At 38.7% G+C, this 26,371-nt stretch overlaps 1 protein-coding gene across 1 annotated transcript in view; it reads right to left on the bottom strand.

Moving 5' to 3' along the window:
• Positions 1–26,371, bottom strand: part of LOC129722319 (T-box transcription factor TBX6-like) — an 85,487-nt gene that overhangs the window by 3,776 nt on the left and 55,340 nt on the right. The window contains exons 3-4 of the mRNA XM_055675669.1: positions 15,087–15,354; positions 14,800–14,937 (exon numbers count right to left, since the gene is read on the bottom strand). Coding sequence (XP_055531644.1) covers positions 14,800–14,937; positions 15,087–15,354 — 406 coding nt within the window. The remainder of the gene's footprint in view (positions 1–14,799; positions 14,938–15,086; positions 15,355–26,371) is intronic.

Genomic DNA, 26,371 nt, shown 5'->3' with positions numbered 1-26,371 from the left:
TTCGTAGCAACCTTCGGCTATAAAAGAGTGTTTCTGGTAAAATCAGCTTTCATTCATTAGTCGGAAGGTAATCTGGCTGGACTGTCCACAACGTTGAGAGCAGTAGCAGCAGATATCAGGGCTCAGCAGTAATAGCGGATTGCAGCGGGTTGCGCCTGTGGCTGCCTTCAAATCAAACAAATTACTTCCCCTGTGGTTTGTCACCATGTCTCAGGAGCAGCGCGGTTCTTCTCACTTCTCAGCGTGTGTCGTCAGACTGCCGTTATTGCCCCACTACTAAGGCAGCACAAAGGTTGCCATCAGCAAATCCAATTTTGAGCAGCAAAATGCTTTTCTCAAGGCAAATAAACAAGTATTTGAAGGTTAATAATTTTTTGACAACTCAAGCAAGCAATCTGTGCTGGATACTAGCAATTTACATCTGTAGCGGCCGTCTAATTTACTGAATGTGAAACAGCTTTCACAGCTCGTGTTTTCAGTGTCTTTATTCCCCCACTGTTGAGGCAGCACAAAGCAAGCGTTTGCAGGCTTTATGACTCATTAATGAAACACTTACAACAATGCATTTGTTAATAGTGTGCATAGTTCTACGTCAGTTATGCGGCCGTGTCTTGGATACAGCCTCCTACTTTTTTTTAAATAAATCTAAAACTGTTTTGGATAGGTATCAAAGAAATTCTCTATTCATCTGAAAGTACATTTGAATTCATTATGTATGGAACACGATTTCTTTTGCATACCCCCACGAGCACCCTTGCAAAATCCTTTGAAAACTACCTATTATCGACTTTTATACGACTTTTAACTAACATTATGCTGAAAAACTATGGTGAAGCTTACTAGCAACTTAATAACTCTGACTGACTTCCAAATGCAGAAAAATATTGAAAAGGCAGTATAGACGGATTTCGCGTCAACTCACCAGATGTTCTCAGCTCCGGACGCTTTCAAATGAAAACCAATGACAGAATATTTGTTTCTATGAAACAGACCTTAGAAAAGTTTCAAATATACTCAATTTGATGAATGCTTACATTAAAAAGAGTAGTTCTTGTTGATTATTGGCGTTTTGGTTTTTTTTTTATTTCCAATAAGGCAAAAAAAATGTAAACATTTATTTGTCCATTTTTTGTGCTGAATAAAATTTCTCACGCGTATTTGGCTTAGCAAGATTAGTGTTTTTCACAGATGGAGTATTTTTTTAGATATCGAGAGTTATCTTCTGAAAGAGCGTATGTATTTTGGCATAGGGCTTCATTTTAAAGCATTGTAGCTCCGAAACCATTGCACAGTGGTCCAATAAGGCAAAAAGTGGAACTTAATTCCATAGCGCCTTTCAACTTCATCCTAGCTTAATAGTGTCCTCGGAGCAATTGTTTGTATGAATGACCCGCATAATTGCAAATTGTCAAAAAATATGAAAAAATTACTATACTTAAATTAAAAAAATTAACTTTTTTGTGTTAAGAGATAGAAGAATAGTTTATTCAGCAAAGTTGTAGAAAATTCAAAAATATGAAACTTTGTTGAACAAATTAAAATCCTATCTCTTTTCGGTACAAAGTTATAAAGTACACTACATGGAACTTATTTAAAAGTTAGTTTTTTGTACTTAACTTTTGTTAGTTACATTTTACACGAAAGTGTAGTTCGGAGGAATCGTTATAGCATACAAAACACACATTTTTGCCGAAGACCATATATCTCCAGGACTTTTCCTTACAAAGTTATATCATATTTTAGCTTATTTTTTCGATAACTTCAAGAACGTATAGGTTAAAAAGGAGCAAGTGAAATCATGATGTCAATACTTTTCCTTGAAGTTAAGCTGAAGTACTATAAAATTCTTTAGGTTCTATTTGTCCCAATTCACCCATTTTTGAGTACGGCGAGCATATGTCACTGTAGGTTTTCATATATCAAAAATACTAACTTTTTTGTGTTAAGAGATAGAGGAATGGTTTATTCGGCAATGTTTTAGAACGTGCAAAAATATGAAACTTTGTTGAACAAACAAAATTTCTATCTTCATTGAGAACAGAGTTACAGAGTATTTCATGTAAAAGTTACTTGAAAGTTAGTTTTTTGTACTTAACTTTTGTTAGTTACATTTTACAAGAAAACGTTGTTCTAAAGAAGCATTTGAGCATACAAAATACACGTTTTTGTTGAAGGCCACACATCTCCAGGACTTATCCTTACAAAGATATAGCACATTTCAGCATATTTTTTCGATAATTTTAAGAACGTATAAAGAAAAAAGGGGCAAGTTGAATCATGATGTCAATTCTTTTTCTCAAATTTTAGCTCAAGTGCTCAAAACTACTATAAGTTCCATCCGTCCCAATCCACCTAATCTTTATTCTATACGTTGTTGAAGTTATCGAAAAAATATGCTGAAATGCGCTATAACTTTGTAAGGAAAAGTCGTGGAGATGTGTGGCCTTCAACAAAAACGTGTATTTTATATGCTCAAATGCTTCTTTAGAACAACGTTTTCTTGTAAAATGTAACTAACAAAAGTTAAGTACAAAAAACTAACTTTCAAGTAACTTTTACATGAAATACTCTGTAACTCTGTTCTCAATGAAGATAGAAATTTTGTTTGTTCAACAAAGTTTCATATTTTTGCACATTCTAAAACATTGCCGAATAAACCATTCCTCTATCTCTTAACACAAAAAAGTTAGTATTTTTGATATACGAAAACCTACAGTGACATATGCTCGCCGTACTCAAAAATGGGTGAATTGGGACAAATAGAACCTAAAGAATTTTATAGTACTTCAGCTTAACTTCAAGGAAAAGTATTGACATCATGATTTCACTTGCCCCTTTTTAACCTATACGTTCTTGAAGTTATCGAAAAAATAAGCTAAAATATGATATAACTTTGTAAGGAAAAGTCCTGGAGATATATGGTCTTCGGCAAAAATATGTGTTTTGTATGCTCTAACAATTCCTCCGAACTACACTCTCGTGTAAAATGCAACTAACAAAAGTTAAGTACACTAAACTAACTTTTAAATAAGTTCCATGTAGTGTACTTTATAACTTTGCACCGAAAAGAGATAGGATTTTCATTTGTTCAACAAAGTTTCATATTTTTGAATTTTCTACAACTTTGCTGAATAAACTATTCTTCTATCTCTTAACACAAAAAAGTTATTTTTTTAATTTAAGTATAGTAATTTTTTCATATTTTTTGACAATTTGCAATTATGCGGGTCATTCATGCAAACAATTGCTCCGAAGACACTATTAAGCTAGGATGAAGTTGAAAGGCGCTATGGAATTAAGTTCCACTTTTTGCCTTATTGGACCACTGTGCATTGGTTGTATATAAATAAAAACTGTCCGAGAACGAGTTGTAGAAAAAGAAGGCTTTTTTTAGTAGAAATTTGATATTTTTTCAAAGCTTTTGATAAAAAGTCCTGGATAGAGATATGTAAGACCAATTTTCACTTGAAAGATATGTTTTGTACAATTTTTCAAATTCCAACTATTTAAGAAAAGAATATTTTTTTAAGAATTTAAAAAAATATTCAATTTGTCAGGCCAAAGATTGGATGAATGATTTAAAAGTTATTTCCGTCCTTTGAATAATTCAACACATGGAAATAAATCATCGTGAATGTAAACAAAATCATAACTTCCGAAAGAATACTTCCAATCTCTTTGATATCAAGAAATGAATTGTGTTATATTGACTGTATATTTCATACTGCGTAATACCTGAGAATCACAAATTACTCACAGAAAGCGTAGTTTAAAACTAAACTGAGAATTTTCAAACTTAGGTTTGGATTATCTCAAAAACGGATGCATTTCGAAAGTAAGTCGCCAAGAGCTTTATGATTTGAAATATCTGTTAGAATCACATTGCACCATTGGAATTTAATCATCATGAGCTTATTGATTTGAAATATTTATATGAATTTTTCATAACCGTACAACTATTTTAAAAATATCAAATTTGATTCTTTTTCAAAACAACATTCAATAAAATAGTAGGAGGATGGTATCTAAGACACGACCGCATAGTTGACGTAGGACTGCAGTAGTTTTATGTTTCCCTTTGCGGCTCTGTTTGATTTGAGCTTGTTTTACTTTTGGTACAGTTAGGTTTTGGCACACATGTGCCAAAAACGAGCGATTATATATAATCACATTTCTTAGTTTTCTTGATTATTTCAACCAATTTAAGTTCAACATCCTCCAAAAGAAGGGTATTTTGGATCTTTATGTTGCCGAAGCGGATGTCCGGAATCGGTAAAACGGCTCCTGGAATATGCCCTAACATGTGCCGGTAATATAATGATCATGATCTAAGCAGTACTAAGCCTCTAATTAGTCGGGTAGTAATATCGAATATCTAGGTCGTCATCCTTTTGGGCAACAAATGGTGAGTTGACAACCTGGAAGGAGCGTCAAACATAGCTTCGGCCCTCACAAGTTCATATCTCACACCTCCGCGAGTCATATGATTACACTAGACAGCCGGTTGGAACATGGATACAACTGGTTGGTATTGCCTGGGCAATGTTGTCATCCGACAATAGCTAAGTGAGAAGGTGCGACGCGATCATTGGCGCGTAAACCATATTCCGGCGGTAGAGGAAATGCTTCGCCAACCTGAGCGTCTGTTCACCAAGATGGTGCGGCTCAAAACAGCGTCTGATCTCTATGTTAGGAGCGGCTGATCAACGTCCTGGTGGCAGCGTGGGACTCTAAACAGACTGACACGATGGTCCCCCGGCGAGACATGGGGTTAGGGAAGGCCCAACAAGCCGCCCCGGAAAACAACATGTTACAAACAACGTAAGAGATAATACGGATCGGAACAATCGGCATAGACCTAGGCAACGAAATAAGGACTACGATTGGAAACTTGGGACATGGAACTGCAAATCGCTCTGCTTTCCAGGATGCGACAGGATAATCTATGACGAGCTACATCCACGCAACTTCGAAGTCGTAGCGCTGCAGGAACTTTGTTGGACAGGACAGAAGGTATGGAGAAGCGGGCACCGGGCGGCTACTTTCTACCAGAGCTGTGGCACAACCAGCGAGCTGGGAACCGGCTTCATAGTACTGGGTAATATGCGCCAACGCGTGATGGGGTGGCTGCCGATCAACGCAAGTATGTGCAAGTTGAGGATAAAGGGCCGGTTCTTCAACTACAGCATCATCAACGTGCACTGTCCACATGAAGGAAGACCCGACGACGAGAAGGAAGCGTTCTACGCGCAGCTGGAGCAGGTCTACGATAGCTGCCCGCGATGGGACGTGAAAATCGTTATTGGGGACATGAATGCTAAGGTAGGCTGGGAGGCAATGTACAGACCGGTAATCGGACCAGATAGCCTGCATGCCGTGTCTAATGATAACGGCCATCGGTGCGTTAACTTTGCGGCCGGTTAGTCGAGGAGAAGAATGCAGCACGGGCGAGAATGCTGCAACACCGCACGAGAGCGAACGTGGAACGATACTGACAGGCACGGAAAAGCCAAAACTCAGTCCTCCGAAGGAAGAAGCGCCAGCAAGAGGACCGAGATCGCGTAGCGATGGAAGAGCTGTACCAAGCTAACGACACTCGGAAGTTCTACGAGAAGCTGAACAGCTCCCGTAAAGGTTTCGTGCCGCAAGCCGATATGTGCAGGAGCTTGGACGGCAACCTCCTTACTGACGAGTGTGAGGTGATCGAAAGGTGGAGGCAGCACTTCGACGAGCATCTGAACGGCGATGCAGTAGAGCGCGAGGACGGTATGGCAACTGATCTTGGTGCACGAGCAGAAGACATCAGAATTCCAGCCCCCGATCTTCTGGGGGTGGAGGAGAAGATTGGTCGGCTGAAAAACAACAAAGCTGCTGGAGTGGACCAACTTCCCAGCGAGCTATTGAAATACGGTGGAGAAACACTGGCTAGAGCCGTGCACTGGGTCATTGTCAAGGTTTGGGAGGAAGAACGAGTACCGGAGGAGTGGATGGAGGGTATTGTGTGTCCCATCTACAAAAAGGGCGACAAACTGGAGTGCTGCAATTATCGGGCAATCACTCTGTTGAACGCCGCCTACAAGGTGTTTTTGCAAACAAAATGCAATACAGTGAAATACCAACCAGTATGTCGCTTTGACGGAGGGGGTGTCTTGGTCAATTTCCCACATTAAAAAATCTTCTAATTTATTATACTTTATCTTGAACTTTTTCTTCACTATTTTGGTTACCCATTCTCTAACTTGCTTTGAGGATTCACATCGGTGTATTCTATGATCGTTACTATCAAGAGTTTGATTTTTGCAATATTCACAAATGTCGTTTTTTGTATCTTTGACCTTATATTGTTCCATTTTTTGCCGATTTGCAAATAAATCGTTAAACAACAGTAACAGTGTAGATCTATCTTCAACTAGCAAATAAGGACAGCTCAAAACCTTCCATCGAGGTATCCAATTGATTTGGGGGAAAATGATTTGTACATGCGGAACAAAACCATGCTGATTTATGAATAAGCGGTACAGTTGTTTATTTTAGTCCATTCAATTGTCCTATATTTTGAATCCACACTTTCCCATTCCACGTAAGTTTAGCCAAGGACTTAAAATTTAATAAATATTTTTCGGCGATAAAGTCATTATCTGTATCTTTCTTATGAACGATATTCCATACAAAAAGCGCTTTGCATTTCTCCGTTGGGTCAAGCAATCCAAGTCCACCGTTCTCAGTGTCAAGGTACAACTGCCTTTTGTCTACTCGAAAAATTTTATTTTTCCATAAAAAATTTCCAACGATTGTTTTTATTTTTGCCAAATGTTTATTTTTTGCATGGTAGAGCTGGGCCAGGTACCACAGCTTGGACAGGATAAAGGTGTTCACGTACCATACTTTCTCAATTAAACACATATTGCGAAACGAAACTAACCATATTCTATGTTTGATTTCATTAATAAGCTTTTCGTAATTGACATCAACAGTATCGTTTCACGTACTTTTAAACGTGACTCCAAGCAGTTTCAAGCTATAAGTTTCAGCTACTTGAAATGGTCCACCGTTGCATCTATTTATTCGCAAAAAATTAGATTTTTTTAATATTCACCCTAATTTTCGAAAATTTGGAGAACGAAGCAATGATATTTAAAACTTTATCAAGCTCTTCTGAATTTCGACGAAAAACATTTACATCATCTGCAAATGTGATTACTCTCAGGAATTTGTCATATACAAGGACCCCGAGTACGCTTTTGTCAATTATCCGAATAAGTGGTTCCACATACAAAATGAAAAGCAACATGCTCAGTGGGCACCCTTGTCTAACTGAAGAGTTAATTTGTATTTCCTTGGTTAAAAATCCGTTGTACAGGACTTTGGAAGTTGCTTTTCCGTACAAACATTGAATGCACCGTATCAATGTACACGGTAACTCAAATTTATCTAATACTTTCCAGAGAACCTGGTGATCAACTTTATCGAATGCCTTTTCCAGATCGAGGCTTAAAAGAAGTCCTTTAAAGCGTTTACTTTCTGCAGCTTTTGTCATTAACCTTCGTACATCTTTTAGATTGTCTATGCATGATCGATCAGGAATACATGCGCTTTGGCCACATTCAATTAGATTTTCAATATAATTCTTAATCCTATTATATAAAATTTTGGAGAAAAGTTTGTAATCAGTGTTCAATAAACTGATCGGCCTATTATTAAAACAAGTTATTTAAACAAGTAAGGTCGCCTTTCTTCGGAATTAGAACAATAATTCCCTCTGTAGACTCCTTGGAGGGAATACAATGTCCGCTCAGGTATAAGTTGAATAATTTTACTAAGTTAGATTTTAGGATATCAAAATAATGAATGTAAAATTCATACGTCAATCTATCTGGGCCTGGTGATTTTTTCTTGTTGCACATCTTCAATATCTCCCATATTTCGTTTATAGTTACTTCTTGAACAATTTCTGTCTTCTCCTCTGTAGATAGTGTCTTGGTTATTGAATTTAACGGATTTTCGAATTCATCTATATTGTGATCATTTGGCGTACTTTTATACAATTCCGAAAAATGTGCGTGTACTAGTGAACCTAAGAGATCTCTATCTGTTACTTGTGTATTTTCGTGTTTCAATTTTAAGCCAAAATTATGTTCCCGATGGGCTGCATTTGAAAGTTGATAGATTGTCATCTTTTCACTTTCTGTAATAGAATTAGGTGAAAGTTTTTTACCTAAATTTTTCAGACGATTTTGTTCTAAATCCATTAGTTTTGATTTAATTATAGCTATTTCATTTTCGACATTTTCCCCGCCCGCCTGTTTATCAAAATATTTTAAAAGTTTATTCGATAATGATGTTTTCAAGGCTCTGTTTCTTTGGTTCAATTGCCAACTCTCTGATTTGTAGAATCTCTTTACCTTTGCTTTAAAGCAGTAGTTCCACCATGAACTTAAATCGGTTTGTTGTTGTGTCCTTTCTAGCAGTTTTTTATATTCACCTTCGAATCTATTCTTAATATCATGCTCTACAAGTATGCTTGGATTTATCTTCCAGTAACCCCTACCACGTGGTATCATTTGTTCCTGCTTTATTCGATATTTTAGTAACACACAATGGTGGTCCGAAAAGATCAATGGCAAGGTTTTGCAGCTAGATACGTCTCTTACTATTTCTTTTGACGCATAGAACCTATCTAATCGTGAAGCCGATTGATTTCTGTAAAAAGTGAATCCTTGTGTTTTTATTGTTTTTGCTACATCTTTTAATGAGAAGATTTCAACTAGATTTTTAAGTCCATTAGAGTAATTTTTTTGCAATCCTTTCGAATCGCACTCCTCCAAGATAAAATTAAAGTCCCCTCCAAGCATCATACTGGTGGTTCCAGGTTTGTTCAAATGAACAGCCAGGTTTTCCGTAAACAGTCTATCCCTCTCTCTCTTTAATTCATTTCCGGATTGAGCGTAGATATTTATAAAATTTACGTCGTTTACAACAAGAGACACAATTCTTCTAGACAGATCTAATAAAAAATTAGAATAAGCAAAGGATTTTCTAACAAGTACTGCCGTACCTTTCTTATCTGTACTTATGTTAACTAAGGCATTGTGTGAAGCTACAAAAGAAAAATCCTGATAACAGACTTCTTGCAAAAAAAAAACAATATCGATATTGTGCTCGTTAATGAAATCTTTGAGAAGGTTCTTGTTGATCTGTGTGTTAGTGCTGTTTAGATTAATCGTTGCAACTGAGCAAATGAAGTTCATTTTTCTTGGTTTCGAATTATTATTAATTATTTAGTACCCTTCCCACCGCTTTTATCCTTGGTATTCAACGACTCAGAACGTCGTGCTTGAGCCAGCAGAAGGCTATGCTCTACAGATGGAACAATTATTTATTTTCTGGAGACCGCTTCAGATTCTGATGAATCAGAATCTTTGCGTTTGCTTGGACGCCCCTGCTTCTTGTTGCTCGATTCAATCTTCATTTCGACATCCCTACCTTGCTCAGTAGTAACATCCTCTGCTGCTGCGTCTGTAGCGTCGCGAAGTTTCGGCTTTTCCTGCTGTCCCAGCACCACCATGCCAGATGCTGATGATGGTTGGGCCACAAAACCGTTTACTACCACGTTTGCAAACGATCCAAAGTTTCCATTATTTCCATTTCTGTTCCCAAGGTCAGATACAGCCTTCTGATGCGAGCCGGCCGCAGCTTGCAGACGTGCATTCACCGTCTGCCGCTTCGGACAGTTCGCCTCCAGGTGATCCAGAGCTCCGCAAGTAAAACATTTGTTCTGCATACCGTCATAGAAGACCCTTGCTCTGATATGCTAGATGTGAGCCCCTTATGCTAGAGCGAGCCCCTTCGAAACCCGAAGAGGGCTGAGGCAAGGTGATGGTCTCTCGTGCCTACTGTTCAACATTGCCCTGGAAGGTGTCATTAGAAGAGCGGGGATTAACACGAGTGGCACGATTTTCCAAAAGTCGGTTCAACTGTTTGGTTTCGCCGACGATATTGACATTGTGGCTCGGACCTTTGTGAAGATGGCGGATACGTACATCGGACTAAAGGCTGAAGCCAAACGGATTGGACTGGTCATCAATGCATCGAAGACGAAGTACATGAAAGGAAGGGGTTCACGAGAGGATAGTGCTAACCTCCCACCTCGAGTTCAAATTGGTGGTGATGAAATCGAGGTGGTTGATGAGTTCGTGTATCTGGGCTCACTGGTAACTGCCGACAACGATACCAGCAGAGAAAATCAACGGCGCATTATGGCAGGAAATCGTGCATACTTTGGTCTCCGGAGGACGCTTCGATCGAGTAGAATCCGCCGCCGCACCAAGTTAACCATCTACAAGACGCTGATCAGGCCGGTAGTCTTCTACGGGCATGAGACATGGACTATGCTTGTGGAGGACCAACGCGCCCTTGCGGTGTTCGAGCGGAAGGTGCTGCGTACCATTTTCGGTGGACTGTAGATGGAAAACGGAGTGTGGAGAAGGCGAATGAACCACGAACTGCAGGAGCTGCTTGGGGAGCCATCTATCGTCCACACCGCTAAGATAGGCAGGCTGCGGTGGGCTGGGCATGTTGTAAGGATGTCAGACGACAGCCCGGTAAAGATGGTTCTTGAAACCAATACGTCAGGGACGAGACGGAGAGGTGCACAGGGGGCAAGGTGGAAGACGACCTGCGGACCCTACGCAGACTGCAGAGCTGGCGAACTGCAGCCATGGACCGAGTGGAATGGAGACGACTCATACGTACAGCAAAGGCCACACCACGGCTTGGGACTGTTTGGTAAGGTAAGGTTAGTAAGGTCGTCATCCTTAATTCATAAAGCAACACCTCAAACGACTTGGAACTAAAACTAGTTCATTGGTGGAAATATCTATGAAAATAAATCATGGAAAGAGAACCGTTCATTTTTGGCATGGTTCAATCTTGGCAACAGGAAAATTCTGCCCTGTCGTGTTTGGCAAAATCGAACTGATTATTTATTTGCAGCATTCTATTTTAGAAGCAAAAATATTCTCTTTACCATTGATGAATGCCTAATACAGTCAATTTTCTCCAATACGCGAAAATGTAAGCTTCTATACAGACCTAAATTGAGTACGATTTAGTTGTAATCAAACAATATTTAATTTTCTTGTGAACTATGGCTCACTCTCCGATCACCAAGCGGCAAAGATGTCACATAATAAAATTTTCCTGCAGTTACAAGTTCATGGAAAAATAACGATAAAGAATTACAGTTTTTAACAAAAATGTATATTCACAGAAAATTTACAATGGACATGAGAAAAACACAGGGTAGAGTTCAAAAATAAACAACGCATTTTATCTGTACAATGTACCTAATTTATATACCCTGCTACCTGCCTCTACCGACACGTACAGAATTTTGTTGTCCCCGGTGGCGCAGTGTATTTTGCGGCACCCGAATGATCATATTGAATTCTGATATTTGCTACTATACGAAACAGAAAGACAATCCGAACAAACAAATCAAACGGCAATCCGATTGTGTACAAAGCGATACCTACGCGTTAACCCAACACGCCGCACTGTGCGTCGACAGCGGCAATGTAGTCCTCACTTGGCTTGGCTACACACAAATGAATATCGAGTTCTATTGCCTGATAGACGACGAGTGACCAGCGCTCTATTCATACATTGCTCGATGCAGTACTGTTGCCTGTGCCAGCATGTTTTCCTTCTAGTTTTAATAACATTCTAACAGCAGAAGGAAAAATTGTCTGATAGTGAAGGTGGTTACGAACTTTCCGAAAAAGTTTCACCTTCAAGACATCAAATCAGTCTAGGCTCATGGAAGCGAACATAAGTTGACCTATTGGGACGGGGAGATTCTGTCAATTTTTTTGCCACTGCTATACAGCAGGCAGTTGGTGTCTACTCATGAAGTCTGTGCCAGGCGTGCTCGCATGTGATTGGTACATTGTTCGTGAAAATTCGACCTTGAAACTTTTATTCAATTTTCACTGTTTAACAATGAAATGATAATGATAACTGGGGAATCATTTTATCAATTCAACGACACATTGACTATTGTAATCCATCATGTGGTTACATCAGTTTCACCGTTTGGAATCTTTCTTTCCAACGTTACATCTTGGTTTTAGTTTCCGCAGAATGTATCTCGATATAGTGCGGTTAGACATAGTCCTACGTCAAAATATGTTTCATTTCTCCATCCTGGACTTTTTATCAAAAGTTAAGTACTAGTTTCAAGTTCCTTTAAAAAAAATTAGGAGAGGTTCAATTCTTTTTTTTTTTTGTAAATAAAAATTTAGTGTTTATTTCGATTTTTTTATCAATTTTTTTTTTTTCATTTCCTAAGATATATAACTTTTTTTGTTAATCATCATTAATTCCCTAAAATTCATTCTCAAACATTCTTTCTGTATAACCAAAGGTTTTTGAGTTACAATACTCCAAATAAAACGTATGCCGAAATGCTTACACCCTTCTAGAAAATTACTCTTGAGTATGCATTCTTCGTTGTAGGACTACGTTTTTCCGCGCTATATCGGGGTACATTCTGGGCACAAACCATGGTGTGACGTCGGAATGAAATGTTTTGAACTGTATTACTTGTGTAACCACATGATGGATTACAATAACCAGTATGTCGTTGGATTGATAAAATGATGGGCAATTTTGTGATACTTCAGTTATCATTATTACTTCATTGTTCAGCAGTGAAAATTGATGAAAAGTTCCAAGATCGAATTTCCACGTACAATGAATCAATCACACACGAGCACACCTGGCACAGACCATATGAGTAGACACAAACTACCCGCTATCCCCTTTATCAGTGACAAAAAATTTAAAGAACTCAATTTATTCATACATCTATTTCTTTTAACGAGGCTTTGACCAATCGTATGGTCATTCGCCCCGAGAGAACTAATGTTAGCTCCCATGAACCTAGAGTTTTCTAACGTCTCTGAAGTAAAGCACAGACAATTTTACGATCTTTTGTTAGAATGTTATTGAAACTGATGTCTCGAAAGAAAACTTGCTGATACAAAATACCTACTAGGTTTTTATATAGTTTTATGATACTGAATCGAAATGTGACTTTCTTGCATAAAAATGTACAAATTCTCTCGCACTCATTTATGTATTATATTTACAGTGCCGCCACAATTATAGGTCACTTTTACGAACATACCTCTATTCTCACGAAACTGAACAATTTTCATTAGATTTTTATAGCTCACAACCTGATTTATACGATTGAAATGATTTGAATTTGCAAACGTCACTGAAAATTGCACAATAACGCATCAAAACTGAGTAAAATAACTCTTTTTCAAGCTGTTACAACAATAAATTAACGTATGGATTTTGAATGCCAGAAGTGACCCATAATTGTGTCCCTTTCTAAGTAAATAATATTTTTCTTTTCAACCGATTTATACACATCAGTTGCAGAGAAACTAATTGCTGATCGAAAGAACACATCAGAACACAGAAACAGACAGTAAAACATAGGAAGTTGATTTTTTTTTATTTTTGACCATTCAGACAGTACGTTGACTGACCAATGTAGAGAGACTGTATGAGGAAAATTTTCCGTCGGTTTCAATGTAAAAAAATGTATCATGCCTGAAAGATTGTCGTATGCAAAAAACGCATTGAAATATTGTTTACTCATAGGAAAAATAAATAATTATTCATTTTAAAGAAGAAAAATAATTTCCAAATTTTAGAGAAAAGTTATTAGAGAATAAAATAACTATTCATTTTTAAAGATGAGGGAATATGAGAAAATTTCAGAGAAAAGTTAGAAAATATGTTTCGTTTGAAAAAATCAAGTTTATTTTTTTGTTTTTATCTGCCTAGAGGATAAAATTTCAAAACTATTGGGAGATATATATTTAGCTTGTCTATATAAGGACTTCGATACCTTTTCAGAGTAGAATTCATACAATAAATTAGTTCAAAATAATGGACTTGATCAGAACAAAATAAAACCAGATGCATTGGGTGAAATTATTGGTTCTCATTCAGAAACTACAGCAGACACAGTATCGAAAAGTGAGAATTAAATTCATATAATTACAGTAGAAAATATGATAAAGAAAGAATTAATGGGAAACCAGAGAGTGAAAATGCGTGAGTTACTGGACAAATAGCTTGATTCTGTCAAGTCTCGAATTACGCACTTTTGAAGTGAACTTTCTAACCTTGTATGAAAATCTTGTAGTATTTTCCACCTGCGGAAAATACTCAGTTTGCTAAACCAAATACGTGTGGAAAGTTTATTTCAAATAGAAAATAGTCGATATTCGACATGGAATAGTCGTAGGTCTGACATGGAAACGCTCAATTTTTACCTGTACAGGCTCTGATCTCAAGAATCCGTTTCATGAAATTTTATTCATTGACTCAAAAAAGTTTTTAGTTTTTCAACCTGAACGATCTATTAGATTTCGAGGATTACGTTTTCCGAATACCATGACTCTTTTTTAATTTTTCCAAAACCAGTTATTAGATCTTAGAGCACAGAAGCTGTCTCTGAAAAGTTGATTGAAGTCTACCTATGGACAAACAGTGAAACGACGAACCCGACGATCCATTACCTGCTGCCTTTTGACGCACTTTCGCGGCGGCTATGATCACCACAATTCACAAGAACACTTTTAAAATTTTTCGAATGAAGTTTTGAATGAATGAATGAAGTAATTTCAAATAGCTTTACATCTGATTTGTGAACAGCTCTACCTTATTAAGCTCGCTAATCAGCATTTGTTTTATTCTAAAGAATCAGTTGCTCACCTGATAGGCAGTTACAGCTACAAATTCAGTCTCTGGAAAAACAAACGCTTGCTGGGCTGCCCAAGGGATCTGCGATGGGTCTGCCGTCCTGATGATGTGTATCCTTGGCTGGTACTTATGCATGCTGGTCAATACCACCTGCGAAAATCGGGGAAAATTTCCATTAATACAACGTATAAGTAGTCCAATTACGATGATAATCTTAGAATCCGGCCTTAATTATAATTGCACAACAGAACGTTTGTTCTGCGTTGGCCTCCATTAGGCCATACCATCAAGATACTTACATGTCCATTGTTATCGAGCGTGTTATTGGTCAGCTTCACCTTGTTGAAGACGATCGGTTGGGAGGCCCAATGGGTTCCGAGGGCGGGGCTGTCCGGATGCAGACAAAAGCGTTGCGGGCTTTGCGGTTCGGCACCACCCGCCGGAACCCACTGCGATCCGCTGAATTTGAACCGACAGTCGCTAATGGGCATCATCTCCAGCAGCACGCAATAATTGGTGTCCGCGTCCAGACCATCAACGGTGAGTCGCATCGAGGGAAACATTCGCCTGAAAGCGGAAAACGAGGAAAGGAGTTGTAAAGAAACATCAACAAATGATGAAATTAAGGCGGAAGTAAAACGATGACCATGACCACGCACTCTGTCGGTCGTTCCAGCCCATCACTATCAGCCGAATAATATGTAGCCGATGATTTTCGAAACTGTTGCAACCCACTTCCTGCCCTCGTGTCTATTTTCGGCAGGCTGACAAACCAGATCGTCATCAACGAGCCTCTCACGAAAGGTACTAATTACTCGCAGCTAGTTAGCGGGGAATTTGTGGTCTTGAGGAATTTCACCGTCAATTACCTAGCAGTGTTGAATGTTTGAAGTAATACGTCGGCCATACGATTGGTTGCAGTTTGTTGATTAATCACAAACCAAATCCTAAAATACTTTCTCACTAATTCATACCGCTTAGTGAATATTTTAATCGTAACTTTATCATGGAAATTAACACCGAAACAACAATTTCAGCTAACAGCTGCTAAGCTGCGAAACTAAAATGCCAATAAAACAGAGCATAATTTGTGAAAGCACCTCGTCCAGACCTGCCGTACCGGAGGAACCCCTCGCGGTGTCCGACAGAATCAGGAGAAAAACCAACAAAACCACCACTGAGTGACTCTCGCGTGGACCAGACCGGAGAAAACAAGGCAACCAAATCCTGCCTCTCCCTGCTTGCTCGTGCTGGCGAAACGGACCTCACCGAGGCCGTGTATAATTTCTGGGGCCTTTCCTAAATTATTATTTCATCGCTACAAATCAATTTTAATGATACGTTTTCACAAATTTTCAGTGATGTAGTACATTGCTGTTTTCTCTTCATTTTCTTCGGTTTGTTTAGTCGTTTTCTCGAGTGTATTTTGGCTTTACTTGAACTTTCTGGTTCGCCAGCGTATGTTCGCTTTCCCTTGCTATCAGGAGAAGCAAAAAAAAAAAGCTGCAAATTTTCGGACAGCATGTGTGCGGTGGCTCATTATGTGAGCGGTCAGCATAAAATTGCATCATTTTCTGTGTGGTAACTTAGGTGCCAGCTCGCCGTGAACCGATCTACGGTTTGCAGCAGTTTCGCAGTTGGGTCATACCTTTTAAAGCTCTGAACGCATCTTGGTTTCGTTACCCAGGCGCGGTAAGTGGCAACAGTGAGCGAAATAGGTACACGCAAAACTTTTCCTTATTACTTTAGAAGCAATAGCGCAAAATTGCCTTTTGGGTAACAAACCTATTACTTTAAAGGCAATAAAATTCTTCCCCAGTCAAGTAACAACACATACTGACATGAATTTAGCACGTGTTACGGGAGTACGACTATCTAATAATGGTCGTTTCAACCACATGCAAGATTTTTTCTGTCGAAAACTGCTTACTTTCCATCTCAAGCAAAAAAAAATCACACACCGTCGCATATGTTGCACATGTTACAAGTTTCTTCAATCTCCAATTCCCCCGGTGTGCGTGTATTAGCTCGCATACGGAGTAGAGAAAAAATATGACAAGAGCTGCCAAGCAGCATTTTCCCCGTCATAGAGTATGCAAACGTTGATGATTTCAAAGACTTGAAATGCGTCTTTAAATGACATCACGATCTGTAAACTGCGTTAGAGAAAAACAAAAACATTCGCTTTCCTGCAAGATATCTAAAACACATACTCATTGGCTCATGGAAACTCATTTGCACCTGTTTGAAAATACAATACTCGTGCCTAACCAGACAATATTCGCAACTTCGGCAACTCTGGTCAAACAGTATTACATATTTTCATTTCAAGTAAACACTGGGGGACGAAACGAAAGTGTTTATAATTAGACATTTGAGGTTGACGGTTGAGATTCTGATTAAGTGTGGATGAAGGGGACAAAAATAACCTGATCGTTGCATCAATACAAATGCAGCGAGTGAAGTCTTGCTAACACATGCATTGCGGTGCTTGGCTGTATGTTCTCCTCCAGAAACACATACAAGCGTGTGGCCGTCATAATTTTTATTACTTTTTGTTTGTTACTCTTTGTGTATAATGCGCAGTCATAAGACACAATAAGTAATAAAAAATTGCCCTAAAGTAATAAAATGTTCCCCGTTTGCGTTGGGTGTAATAATAATGATATAGCGCCCTTTACGACAGAGCCCTCATTTGCTATTGCTATCAAGAAGCGGAATAGAACTCATGGAATAAGTTCTCTAATTCTGGAAAGGTCTCCGGGTTGGTCAGTCTAATGAGACAATGGTGCTCTTCATGTTGAAGACTGAGAACTTAGAAGAAACAAGAGAACTGATTTATTACTAAACACAACAATAACGACGTTCGTTGATGCAGCGAAGCTCGAGAAATGCAAATTTTATTATGAAGTGGATTATATCCCCTTACAGGGTCGAAAGTAATAGTTTGGTTGACCTCCGAAATTGGAATTGATATCAGTATTTAAAGTGTAGGTTCTAAGATCAAGTGACTAATAGTCGCTGACTAGGTAAAACTTTTGTTTTTGGTTGACCTCATAGCACTTATAGTTTCATTGTACAGTACTTTTAAAACAATGATAACAATGTTCCAAATCATTCACTGATTAAGTTGAACACACCTTAGATGTTGTTGAAGAAGCGGCAAAAAGAATGATATTTTTATTTGGTTATCGAGTAGTGGAAAAAAGTAACAATATTATAACGCAGATCATAGAGTAATTAAGCAGCGGCGCTCCTAAGTTTTTTTTTGTTCTCGCTTGTTTTCCGTCGGTCTAGTTCCGCCACTGTTGTGGCCAATCACCGACGCCCAGGGAGGCGACTCCACACCCAGGACCCTAACTCACGACCCGTTTATTAACGGACCGGCGCCAACGGCTTTACTTCCTCATGCGATGGAAGGCGTGATCCCAGAGATTTTTTGCCTCAGAAAATCTCCCGGTGTCGGCTAGGATTGAATCTAGACCAGTTGGGTTGGATGTGAGTGGATCACGCCACCTCACAACCATCGACACCTATGTCGGCGGTGGGATTCGAACCCAGGCGTTGAGCGTGGTTGGCGGAGACGTTACCAACCACACTAGGCCCCCGCTCAACGCGCTCCTAAGTTCTCACTATTTGTCAATAGATGGTGCCAGTAGTAGAAGCAGATCGTTTTTGACATATCTAAAACGTAATGCACTAAACTGAAACATATGATAGGGGCCATCCACATTCCACGTGGACAGATATTTGATAATTTTGACCCCCAATCTCCCCTCCTCGGCAACTGCCCATATAGATTCTAGAAATCTTGTATGGACCGTGGACATTACACAGACCCCACTCCAAAGCTGTCCACGTGGAATGTGGATGACCCCTTAGTAATTTAATTGTGGTGTCATATACTTTTGTGTGAAAATGTCTCATTTTGTGCCAAATAATCGTCAATTGCGGGAAGCGCTACTTCTCTCATTTCGGTTATTTGAAGAAAAGTATGTCTGAAGCGCATCGAGAGTCAGGAAAAAGTTTACAGATATACTGCTCCAAGTAACACAGCGTGTCGTGATTTTTTCCGCTGTTTTAAAGACGGTAATTTCGATGTTGATGAATGTTCGCGTGAAGGAAGGCCATAAACCTTTGAAAAAGCTAATTTAGACGATTTGCTCGATGAAGATCCATGCCAATGCCATGATTCAAAAACAAGGAACTTGGGTTCCTTATGATTTGAAATCAAGGGACGTTGAGCGTGGTTTTTCCGTCTATGAACAACTGCTCCTGCGGCAATAAAGAAAGAATTCTATTCATCGCGACGTGATGGGTGATTAAAAATTGTTTCATTACTCAATACGAACAAAGGTACGAAAAAGTGGTTTCGATGTGTGACAACGCTCGGCCAATTCCAAAGTCGTTGAAATTTACAAAGTCTTACCACACCCGTCATATCCCTTAGATATTGCGCCGTTCGATTATTACTTGTTCCATTCGATGGCACATGATCCACCTGATCAGCAGTTCTGTGCATATAAAAATCTCGCTAAATAGCTTGCTTCATGGATAGCCCCAAAAGACAAACAATTTTATCGTAACGGTATTCGAGTTCTGGCAGAAAGATGGAGCGAAGTTGTAACTAGCGATGAGCAATGGCTTAAATAATTCATCCTTCAACATCAATCATAAATTAAAATAATTTTTGCTGCTGGAGAATCACTAAAAATTTTAAAAGCAGGCTTATTATCACACAAAAAACAATTTTCTAAAATTGTTTGTCATCTTATTGGATCTTTGAATTCTTTGTATTAGGAAAACGCTTTAAAATCTAATCAGAATTATAATAACCTTAAATTTCAATTAAAAAAACTGACAAAGCAAAAGTCGACTCGTTCAAATTTTATAAGTTGGATTTCTTTTGATTTTTTGTGAAAAAAGAACTATCGCATATTTTTCAGTTTACTACAACTTGTTTCCAGACAAATACCAAAGATTTGACTACAAAGCTTCAAATGATGCCCAAACAAGTACACGCATATTACATAGTTTGTTAAGTCAAACACATGTGCAAAGGTTCATTTATCCAAAAACGATCGAGTATGGACGACAGGTCATATGACAGGAAGTGGTTCATAGATTAAAAGTTCTATTAGAATTCAGTTCAATGGCGACCAGTGAAGCAAATAAACCTTTCGTTTGACCATAAAGTCGTAAAAACCAATGCAGTCATCGCTAAAAAAGCACATTTTATTGCATTTGAAAAAGTTCGTAGAGTAAATCACAGCTTTTTTTGTAAGAACATCCAAAAACTTGGATTAAATAATTTGAATGCAAACATTAAATATAGTAATGATAACACTGAACACAGGTTTTGCCTTGTAGAAGCGACGAACCCGGCGAGCAATGACACTGCGGCCTTTTGACATACTTCTAATTAAACTAGGAGCACCAACATTTCACAAAAATGATTCAAATGCTAAAATCTTTTAAAGGCAACTATTTTGAGCTTCAGGGCAACATTTTTGCTCTCTAGAGAGATAATTAACTAGTGTGAGCTTTTTTCATACGGAACGACATTTCGGTTAATAAATACACAACAGAGCTCACTGCAGTGCTTGTACTGTGTGTCTCTAAGCATATATCAAGTGAGGAGAGCATCTAGGTAAAAAATTAGATTGCGTTGTTTACTTTGCACCTCGAAACTAAAAAAACATAAATCAAGCCGCCCGTTACGCATCATTGGAATTTGATTATTCTGAAACATGTTGAAATTGAAAAAAAAAACATTCAAACTCAACTTTTGAGTAAAATTTTATTTTAAACTTCTCCATCCAGAACTTTTTATCGAACGATTTTGAACAATGTCAGACAATAAAATAAGTTGAGAGGAAAATTTTTTTTTAATTTAGTTTTTTTTTGAAGTTGTTAAGCAGGCAATGTATGTAATTTTTTCGAGGATGTTCGCAATGAACACGGGCCGAGGATGTGATTAAGACTTAGAATTTTGCTTTTCTAATGCAATCGTTCAGTTACAAAAATAACTTCCATAGGGCAGTGTGTGTGGTTGATAGAGGCGTGTGTGGAACATAGCGCAATAGTAAAGAGTGATCGATACAGTTACCCCATATATTTTCTGTCAAATTAACGTCAACGCAACGCAAACGTATCCATTGTGTTTGAGCCTTAAGTCTTTTACTCAATAAACACCTATGTATTGTGCCGTGTCAAATAAATGTTGTGGAAAAAAAATAAACACCTAGACGAATTTGGTCCCCAACCTGCGTAAATTCAAAAATCCGCGAAAAATTTTCCATCTGTGAAATATTATCAGTTTGCTAAGCAAAGTAAATTCAAATCAAAAATAGTCGAATAAATTTCCGTGAATTTCCAGATCATTTGGCACGATTTTGCTCTGTAATAAAATGCTACCTGTATACCTGAGAGGCACTATTTTTGTTTGTTGGAGTTTTAATCGGCCTATTTATACCTATTTTAACTCTGAAACATCTTTATAGAAAATCTAATTTGTTAAAAAATATTTATAAATTTGATTTTTTTAATTTTAAATTTACTAAATTTTTTCGTGATTTTACGTTTTTTTAGCAGTTGAAAATAACACACTCATCTCAATACAAACTCGGATAGTGCCGTTACCGCTAATCCTTTAATACAGATATTTTGGTACAATGAAACTAGCCTAATTGTTATTATAGAACTCACGACTTAAGCAGACGAAGTTTTCCTCTTACCAAACGTAATATTTCTTACGCACATCGCAAAAATAAAAATCACCAACTAATGACACGACCGTCATCAAGCTAGCTACTGGAATCAACCATCGACATCGCTGTACCAATTGTCGAATTATGTTTCATAGTTTCATAGTAAGTTAATCCCTTATTTCTCCAGTTAGTAAGCGATATCTTTCCTTTCGCTGGCCTCTGTTCTGCTCCGGATCGTGGTTTGGCGCCACCGATCTTAACCGCATAAATCAAACGAATCTCTATTCCGTATCCAAGGCCTGATGCGATACGGCGAACATATAATACGATTTGAGACGATTATATTCCGGATCGTGCTTTGCGCCCGTGAAGAAAACAATCGCTTTATACGATGTATTGGGAGTTACACCGCCGTGGGCACCGACTCCGCGGGTGCACCTCGCGCATCTCCTATTTCCCACAGCTTGACGCGTGTTCGTTGGATGCGATAACTGTGAAATTGATCATTTTTCTGGTCGACTATTGGTGGTCAGGAACACGCAAACAGCCCTCCCCTCCCACCCACTTCTTTTGGGTAAGAGGACGCGTTCCTGTTTAAGGAGAGCGACGTGCGCGGTTGCAATCGCATTGTGATGATTGCCGAACTTCGTAACCAAATATATGTAGAGACGCATCGAGTCAAAAGATAAGCTGGCTTGTCTTTCCAGATATTCCTTGGCATGGGACTTAAATAAGTGCTAATGCATCTCGCTCGCTTTTGTTGGCTCGTTTTAAATGGCGTGTTCTGATATTTTTTTCGCACCACAAAGCTCAATTTCCACAAAGAGCTAATAATCACGATCAAATTGATGACTCGGGCGACTGGATTCGCTGCCGACTTACGAGGAGGTGCGACGAGCAACGAATCCCCCAAAGCGCCAAATCATCATAATAATCACCACCGTTGTTGGCAGGCGGACAACGACAAGGTGTGTAAAAAAAACCTCACACAACAAAAGGCGAGTGAGAAAATGTGATTTTAACACCTCGTGGGTAATTAAATTTTTTGATATATGAAGGCTCGCCACCTTTTTATGGAAGCGTTGAGTGCCGTTTCGGCTTCGAGGTGCGCCTGCGGAGTGGAAATGATTTAGTTTGACTGGCGCTGCCTGCTTCCCAACTGGAGGCGAAATTTACGAATGTGATTCTTTTCTGTTTTCAAAGCCTTCACCACCAGCACCACTACCACCACCTTCGTCATCATTCTGCTGACAGGAACCATCAAAGTTGTTATGGTCCATTGTGTTTGGGTGCTAATTGCGTATGAATTATTGTTATCAACCGTACGCGGCAAAGTGCCGACTTAATTACGAGATTATTATAGGTATTGGGAAGTTTTTATTTGCATGCGGTTAGAAGAATAACGACTCATTTGACGACACGGATACTCTGTTGTTACTCGTTATGCTTACTTTGTATGAGATCGGAAAACGATCTGAACTTTGCGGTGGAAATTGTTTGTCTTCCCCGTTCGCGCTGAAGGCTACGAAGCGGATCTCAATTGAAAGTATTGTGTTAGTTGATGGTTTCGTACGGTTGTTTGATGTTATGAAGGCATTTTAACATTGATTCATTTGGATTTTTGCATAACACATTTGAAATTTGCTTTGTAAATATTTATTTGTTTCTTTTTTCTTTTCAGTAACATAAGGTTGTACCTTTTTAATAACAAATGCTGCGGAAAAAATCTCAAAATAAAGTTCTAACTGGTGTTTTCCTTTTTTGTTCACACAGTATTCGTTTAATACTGCACAAGATGATGGTTTCCTTGTTATTAAAACTTGCTTTGCCTGCTTTTCCCTTTTTTTTTGTAAACTGTATTCCTTTATTTCAACTCATCATATTTAAATCCTCTGCTTGATGTCAATTGAATTCGATATTTTATTTGATGAAGATCGTTGTGGTTTATATAATGGTTATCAGTAATAATGTTTAAACTGGCGAATAGCTTCGAGAAAACTATCGAATATGCTTCAAGCTAGTTGAAAGTATTTACTGGATAATAATTGCCTTAGATTTTTCGCACAAATTTTGTACGAAATTAGATCATAGCTTGTGCGAATTGGAAAAACGCAATAATTTATTAACGCTCGAACTACGAGCCAATCCGACTACCTCACTATGCAGGGAGTGAATTACATGATTTACAGCAAACTATTTCACAAACAAATCGCTAGAATTCGCACATTTCACTTGACTAGGTCAGAAGGCCATAAGAGTCACGGTTGAAAAAACGTGTGCGTATCGTTCAGGAAGATATTCGCCTTATGGTAAACGCTTTTATATTGAATCTCATCCTCGCATCTTTATCAATAATTTGTCTATTGCACTTCCGCAATAGGTGACGTCTACAAAGTCGTATGCTTTCTCGAACTATTTAATCAAAAGCTCGTCGCTCGACGTTGACGTCAAAAGCAGTAACAGTTACCCTTGTAGTTATGAAATGAATACTCCAACCAGATTACTCACGTTGAAGGGAGTAAACTGATATGAAATATGTACCAGTCTAGAGCAGTGTGAAGGTTCTCGTGTGTAACTCAAACGAAGCGAAACTGTTTTGTGGTAGTAAGCTTTTACTAATCATATATGAATAGTTTTGAAGTAATACACTCTACTCTTAGTGATAGCCGCAAAATATGAGCCAATTATGCGTTTAACCACCGTATGCGGCTGCGCCAGGACCAGCAGTGCGTGAGAGAATAATGCGTCAACTTTGTAGCGAAATGGCTAGTCGACATTACGACGGTACGGCTTGTGAAGATGGTATTTGTTGAAAAAGAGTATAAAACAAGATTACAAATGTTGCTTTGCATGCAATCGTGCAGCCAACAATGCGATTTAAGCTAATTGAAAGCCTCTCTAAACAACACTCTCGAGCCGCCACAAAGTGGCTTCACTGCACAAAATTATCTGGGAACTTTCAAGCGTGGTATTCAGCGTTCTGATTACCCTTCTAATTCAGAACCGTTCATTTTGGATTCTATTCGCACCAAAAAAAGAACAACAAGAATCAATCAATACCAATCAGCAGACACTCTCACAGTATCGAACCGAAATGAAAACATAGTCAGAGCCAAGTGGAGAAATAATCGGAATAAATTTAGCACTCATTTAAAACAATCTATCGGATGAATCTCGAGCTTCCAGCTCAAGCAGGTTTGTTTCAAGCAGTTAGGGCGAGGATTTCGGAGGAAAACCTAAGCCCGCAATTGATTTTGTTCTCTAACGAAAGTAACCAACTGTTAAGAAACATTGTTATCGAAAACAAACTTGTTTCATTGATTGAGAATGGTAGCACCTGTACATAAAATATGCACAAATTCTATACTGATCATAGAAAATTAAAATTTGCGTTGTTCCTAAGGTACGCAGAGAAAAGAAGACGACACGCCACTTAGAAACAGTTATTTTATTTCATATTTTGTTCCTCCTGACTCAATGAGCATCTTCTTTGATGCTTAAAGTTTGAAAGCAAAGGTTCAGCCCTATGTATAAAATCAGTTTCGATATCGTTTTACACCCTCCTGTTTATTAGTTTCATCATCATGTTATTGGAAAAAATTATTAGTGAAAATTACGTGCATTTTTATAAATGCTTTACTCCTTTTTTATTTTTTTTTTCATTTGTTTGATTTTATGTGGTTCTAGTTTCGATGTTTTATGAAGTTTTCAAAGTTTTATAAAGAAAGTTTCTTTCCAACTCTTGATTTATAATTACGGAACATAATATATAATTTGGTACCTTGAAGCTCTATTTGTTAGTTTCGGGGTACGAGGTACCCTCCCTAATGGTTAGGGTGGCTGCCGAACAAAAGAAATTTCTGCATAACAGGTGAACGAATCGTGCAAATAGAGCGAAATAGTTAATGTGAGGGTGCATAAAATGTTCTTATGATAGCTTGACATACCTAACTCCTCTAAAAGGGAGGTCTGCTATACGTTTAAAACACAATTTTAAAAAACCGTAATTTCTTGTAATTGTGTTGTTTCTGGGTAATTGGGACACAGGTCAGGTGCCCAAAGCGCCTCACGACCCATCCGGACACTTCCGGAATAAGTCGGTGCGACCATCTACCCTTCGCGGAATTGAACCATTCCCGCTGCCATCTGATCACCGAGAATGACCTTCTGGTAATTCGTATGCACCTTGTGGCTCTTTGGACCACACTGGCCCACCGTACCTAGGTATGGACATAACCACACGGGCAAGATAGTATTGCTTGCTACCGTACACCACTAAGCAATTCGACATTATTCGAGATAGTGCGGCAATAGCCATTGAGGCCCTTGCCTATCGCCAACCATAACTTCAAAAGTTTCAAAGATCGCTCTGAGGCAATGGTGCAGTTTCCGACTTTGAATTCCGCCTGCTGCTCTGATATACAGTTATTCACAACCGTCTTAACTTCTGGGGAGTGCATCCAGTCCACATTCTTGCGTATAAAGTGCGCGTCCGTCAATTCCACCTCTCCGATCGACTCGCCGTAGACCTCCAGCATTATGTCGTTCGCAAAGCCGACGATCGGAAACTTTGGCTTGAGCACTCCGTCGTATATGTATGACATTCCCCAACACCGGGCTCGGAGTGGAACCTTGCGGTACTCCTGTGGTGATTGGGGCGCACTTCTAACCATCCTTTTTGTTGTAACCTGGTACTCAATTTCGCATGTAAAATTCCAAAATCTTGTACAACGACACCGGTACATGGATGCTCCTGAGCGCGAGCTCTATGGAGCCCCAGCTTGTGCTTTTAAACGCATTTTTCACTACAAGCGTGATGATTACGCAACAGCTAATGCCCCTTCTCTTTTGCTGAACTGCCATCTCCGCCGTTT

Source organism: Wyeomyia smithii, chromosome 2, assembly GCF_029784165.1.
Source record: "Wyeomyia smithii strain HCP4-BCI-WySm-NY-G18 chromosome 2, ASM2978416v1, whole genome shotgun sequence".
Lineage (NCBI taxonomy): Eukaryota > Metazoa > Arthropoda > Insecta > Diptera > Culicidae > Wyeomyia > Wyeomyia smithii.
The sequence above is the reverse complement of the archived record's forward strand: the minus strand, read 5'-3'. Positions and strand labels throughout refer to the sequence as shown.